The 5,858-nt window shown below is 51.4% G+C and overlaps 1 protein-coding gene across 1 annotated transcript; it reads right to left on the reverse strand.

Annotated features, from left to right (window-relative positions):
- Positions 1–636: 636 nt before the first annotated feature.
- On the reverse strand, positions 637–5,853 carry LOC6041329 (neogenin). The gene is given in 23 exon segments (XM_038262241.1): positions 637–1,072; positions 1,075–1,134; positions 1,167–1,297; positions 1,300–1,319; positions 1,536–1,608; positions 1,611–1,733; positions 1,794–1,829; positions 1,832–1,862; positions 1,865–1,922; positions 1,924–2,026; positions 2,029–2,130; positions 2,133–2,159; positions 2,162–2,699; positions 2,701–2,755; positions 2,757–3,075; positions 3,136–3,302; positions 3,304–3,421; positions 3,424–3,914; positions 4,011–4,572; positions 4,880–4,945; positions 4,948–4,975; positions 4,978–4,996; positions 5,243–5,853. Coding segments are annotated over 23 exon segments (3,912 nt in total). The 3' UTR covers positions 637–898.
- Between the last annotated feature and the right edge of the window lie 5 nt (positions 5,854–5,858).

Raw genomic sequence — 5,858 nt, forward strand, 5'->3', positions numbered from 1 at the left:
CTACGCATTAAAAGTAAAAATCACTGGGAATGAAATGCTACCTATCTGACGCTTTAAAATATATATTTTAAATAGTATCTATTAGCATAAATTAAATAAAACAAAGTCAAAAGTGGCTCAGTCGCTCTTACTTTTTTGCATTCCGCTGTGATGCGCGACTCTCAATATCTTGTGTGTCTTGTTTAGCGTGTGGAAAGCCTTACTCACTAGAGGGGGATGTTTTTATCTATTTACAGAATAATTACGCAGATGTCGCCTGTCTAGGGGGTTGTCACTCCTGCTCCGAACGAAGGACAACCCTTCGCCATTCGCGTTCGCGTTTTAGTAGAAACAGCAAATAAATAAGATTAGCACTAATGCGTTTCGCGACTTGACGCTTCGCTCGAACTCGGTCAGCTGCCATGGAGAAATGGGTTCAATTTCACCTCTTTTTTCATACTCTCAGCCCGATTGTTTGACACCAACTGTTGTCAAACGAAGGCAGTCACTTTTAAATGACACCCTTTTATATAGATTTCACACACACTACCAAACGTTTGTTTTGATAGTGTGCGTGAGCGCCGTGTAAAGTGACAGTCCGTCACTTTTTAGTTTTACTTTGACCAACCAACTTGGGTACAAGCTAAAAGTGTCAAACGAAGATGTGACCAACCACCGGGGCCAGGTATACTGGTTTAGGTTTGCATCAATATCATTTTGAGACAACGGCAAATCGATTGTAGAAGCCCACAATAAAACTAAACGCAGCTTAGCGACTCGTCACAAGTACCGGCGACACGCCCTAACCTAATAATGACTAAATACTTCGTCGCTAGGATCCAAACAAAAAATCCGGATCCACCAGCAACGGCTCATGATTCACTCGCATCGTATTCCTCATCGCGCGCTCCTCTCGCTACTAGCACTCAAACTCGTTGGCCGTGATTGCACTCAGATCCTTCATCAGGCCCTCGAGGTTGGCCATCTCCTGGTTGAGCTCCTCGGTCGACGTGGACGGCGCTAACCGCTGGATCTCGTCTGTGGAGTGGGACGGCGGCCCCGTTTGGAGTCGGTTCGTTAGCGAGCCGGTCGTTGACAGCGGGGCTTCTTGTACGGACAGGAGTTCTGGGGGCGTATCGTGACGGAGGGTTTGCACTGGAAGAAGGGGTTTCGTAAAATCGTTCAACGCGTCAGAGCCGGAAATTCTTACCGTGCTTTCCCTGGTTGGTGATGATGGGGGTGGAGGCTGGTGGCGCAGGTACGCTGAAGCTCTTCGGGATGACCCTGCCCCGTTTGGGGGCATCCACGGTCATGCCGGAGCATACGTCACGTTTGGATTACTGTAAAAGTAAGAGGTCAGTCATAAATAAAAATGTCAACAGATATCCCGAGCTCCCCTCAAAGTGAAACGGAGGCCAATTATTAAACAACTTCTGTTCAACCTGTTCAAACGAAAAAGTGACTGTATACATGACGAAATCCAGTCTACAACCCTCTAAGATTACCATCCCCAAGTGAATGCGCATTATAATTTCAAGAGTAACCCCGAGTCGTACCTGTAGTTGCCCTCGTAGGTGTACGGATTCTCCGGCGTTTGGACCATCGGATTGGCCGGCGGCAGCTGGGGTGCTGGAGCAAGCTCTGCTGGGACAGGGTTTGCTGTTCGAGCGATATATGCGGTCGGGATGCCATGTTGTACTGCGTCCGCGGGTACTGCGGACGTTCCATGGTGGAGCTGAGCGGGGTAGTGGTTCCTGAAAGAAATGATCTGGATGTCAACATTATCATTTGAGTTTAAACTAAAATCCACCCACCTGTATAACCAGGAACGTAGGTCCGCTTGTCCAGGAGTTCGTCACGTGCGCAATCGGCGTCTCACTCTCTCGTACTCATGGCCCGCGACCGATCGCGGCAGTGTCATCGCCCCCTGCTGGACGCTCCCCGTCAACCGAGCCGGGCGTTGTTGTGCTGTGATTACTCTTGTCCAGATTCTTAAGCTCCATCTGGTCGTGGTGGATCCAAAGATCCGGCGGTTTGATGATCCCGCGTTGTTCTTCTGGTAGCTCTTCTTCGCGTGCTCCGGCGTTCCTTCCGGTTTCTTCCGGCAAATCATGACTACGATTACAATGGCGATCACCGCCGTGACTAGCGAAACCCAACGATCACGTACACCATTTCGGGGAGATTGACTGGGGCATGGTAATGTTTCCACTGGAGTCTACCTCGGCGCCCGTCGTCTGGGACACCATAGCCGAAAAGAGGCCGTAACCCTTGGAGTTCCTCGGCTGAACCTTGTAGTAGTACATGGTGTGCGGTTCCAGGTTCTTGATCTCCGCACTGGTCTTGTCTCCGACGACCGCTTCGGCGTTCCAGTCTCGATCGCGTCGATTCGGATCGGTGGTGTAAAGGACCACGTAGCCGGTGATTGGACTGTTGGTGTGACGTGGAGGTTCCCACTGGAGGATCGCCGTTAACGGGTTGCGTTCGTCGTGGGACACGACTAGATCCCGTGGAGGTGAAACTGGCGATGCCTGATGGGTTGAGTTTATCACAGACATTGACCACGCCGATTGACGGTGGCCTTTGACTACTTTGACTGCGAACTCGTACTGCGTACTGGGACGTAGATCACCGATCATGCAGTTCAGATCGGTCGTGTTGTAATACCGGAATCTACTGGAGGCAGACGTTTGCGAGTACTTGACCACGTAGTGTCTGTTTGTCGGTCACGTGTTGACTCTTACTTAGGGTGGTGTCCGTCCAGTACACTACGATCAGTACCCGACATTGGGATGGCTCGCAAGCCTACGGGAACTTCCAGCGGAGTTGGTGCCTCAATCGGCGAATCTTCTCGAGTTCGTACGGTGTCGTAGATCGGTGGACCATCGCCCATGTTATTTCTAGCACGCAGTGATATCACGTACTCCGTGTTGGGTTCTAGATTTCGAATCTCGTACGTCCGAATGTGCTCCTCTACGTCGGTAGTGTCCTCATCCGGAATGCCCTTACCCCAGCCGAGAATGTAGTTTCGCACCTTGATCTCCTGGTGAATCGGTGGAGTCCACGTGACTGATATGCTGTCCGCTCCAGGACGTGCTGAAAGAACAAGCAACGTTACAACCCATTATAAATAATCCCAGAACAAAAAATACTCACTTTTAATCCACCCCGGCTGCCCGGGAACCTGCGACTCGTCCAAATCATTCTCATAAGTCTCAATCTGGTGCCACTCGGTGAACGGCCCGGATCCGTTTACCGTCATGGCGGCGATCTTCACCTGGTACGCCGACAGCCGTTCCAGCCCCTTCAGCTCCCAGTGCCGCGTTAGCCGGAGTCGTTTCCACTTGCAGCGCTTTCTTGTTCTTCCTGTACCGTATCTTGTATCCGGTGATCTGCCCGTTGCGATCTTCCACCGGAGGCGGTTGCCACCGGACCGTGATCGAGTGGAACTCGTCGCCTCCAGCGTCACATTCGACGGCGGTTCCGTCGGAGTGGACGAGTGCGTTTTGACGACGATTTCGTGCGACGGGTCGCCCATGCCCATCTGGTTCCACGGTACCACGTACAGCGTGTACTCGGTGTACGGTCGCAGCTCGTTGATCGTGATCTCGGTGGACGTGGTGTCCGAGTACATTTCGTCGCCGTTTTCGATTTCGGCGTAGTACACGCGGTATTTGGAGATTTCCGCCGTTGAGACGAGGGGCGCTTCCCACTGGAGGTGGATCTCCTTGTCGGTCAGAGCGAGGCCGCGGAGGTTCTGCGGTGGCCCGGCGATGTTCTCTTCCGAGTGCGTGCGGACTTCATACGCCGCGGACGATTCCCCCGAGCCGTGGTTGCTGTTGCCGACAACGCGAAACTGGTAGGTTTTGCCCGGAAGCAGCGACTGGATGTTCACTTCCTGTTCGTCGCGAGACTTGGTGGTGATTTTGCGCTCCCTGAGAAAAGTGTACAGAATTGAGACATTTTAACGGAAATCTTAAGCTTAAGCTTGAAGCTTAAAGATTCTAAAATATAGAAAACGGAACACTCACCTATCACTGGTGTGCATCTTGTAGTACACCGAGTACGAGATGACCTCGTCCGGATTCTTGGCCGGTTCCAGCCAGCTGAGCGTGACGAACCGGGGCTTCACGATTTGCGCGTGCAGATCCCGCGGGGGTCCCGGAAGTGGTGCCGCCAGTCTCTCTCCACCATCTAGGGTGAATTTCGGGTATTTTCGCGTGACAGCATTGGGAAAGTGTGAGTTAGAAAAGTGGCCAATGTCGCCACCGCCGTCTTCCGCCGACCGCAACCGAACGGTCAATTGGTACAGCTTGTTTGGATCTTCGTTGGGTCGCAGCGAGTAGATTTTGCCCTCCTCCTCGTCTTCGTCGTGTTCTTCCTCGTGCTCGAGATAATCGTCGTCCGTATATTCGTCATATTGGAACTTGTTCTGGTTCACGTTCGCTTTGTCCTTGGTCTTGGAGAGCAAACTGTCCAGAACCACCTTGAGCTTGGGGTCGGTAGGATAGGAAGGGATGATGGGTTTCTCGTACGATTTCATCTTGGATTGATTCTGGTGGTACTTTTTGCCCTTGTGTCGTTTCGATTGCCCTGGTGTCACCACCCCAAGGAAGATCCAACCAGCGTGCCAAACAAACAGAACCATTTGCATGCAAAATTGTCGCAAAGAATGGCAATAAATCATAATCAACACAATCCGGTGCCGCGTGACGAAACGAACAGTAACCGAAATCGATACATCGCAATGAACCAATGAAGACGAAAAGTAAATCGGAAACAGAAGAAGAAAAAAACATCAATAAAAATAGTAAGAAAAAAAACTTATAGCAAAAAAAGACAAACTCAAATCCAGCGCACTGCGCCAGCACCAAAGTTGCATCAAATAACGATAAATTACCTGGCTCGACGATTTCCAGACGGGCCGCGGCCTGGACGCTGCCGGCAGGGTTCGTGCCGATGCACTGAACATGCCGGCGTCGGAACCGTGAGATGAAGGAAGATCTTGAGATTGTGGCTGGAGGTGGTGTCGGCGGCGGCGGAACAGGAAAGAAAGTAGACAGAAATGAAAAGTTTGAGTCAACGCCAAGTTTCATGTGCTGCTCCTGACGCAAGGTCAATGGCATGCAGTATCGATTATGCTAATGCAATTGTGGATAGACTTGCAGCAGGAGGTGTATCTTAAGGTGGATTCTTGAAGCTAGAGATTGAACCTTTTAAAGACTACCCACAATTGCATCAAGGGGAAACTTGAAGCACTTACCCAGCCACAATCTGCATGTACTCGTTCGGAGTAATCAGGTCTCCATTCTTCAACCACTGAATCACGGGCGTCGGCTTGCCATGAATGCTGCACTGCAGTTCCAGCTCCTCCTTCTCGTAGGCAACCTTATCCTCCGGACTCAGGATGAACTTTGGCGGCACCTGAACCTGCACCGTCGCCGAGGCATCCAGCGAGTCCTCCGAATTACTTGCCCTGCACTGGTAATCCCCCGCATCCGTATCTTGGATGGAGTTAATCTGCATCGAACCCGTTCCGATGATTCGGAATCGCGAGTCCAGATCGTTCATGTCTACTTCTTCCCCGTTGCGAAGCCACTTGATGGTTGGCTTCGGATTTCCGTTGGCCACACAGTCCAGAATGACGGTGTCACCTTCTTTGACGGTTTGAGGCTGCGGAACTATCACGAACGAGGGTGGTGCGAAGCTTTGCGGTTGTCCGGCGGTTGATTTGATGTTAAGGTTTGATTTACTACTGAGGCGCGAAAAGGTTCCGGATGTGACGTTACACTGGTACGTTCCTCGATCGGCTGGGATGACTTCATCGATTTCAAGTGCGCCGGATGGTAGCAGAAGCATCCGCGTGAGATCCATTCGCA

This window comes from Culex quinquefasciatus, chromosome 3 (genome assembly GCF_015732765.1).
Source record: "Culex quinquefasciatus strain JHB chromosome 3, VPISU_Cqui_1.0_pri_paternal, whole genome shotgun sequence".
NCBI classification, from domain to species: Eukaryota; Metazoa; Arthropoda; class Insecta; order Diptera; family Culicidae; genus Culex; species Culex quinquefasciatus.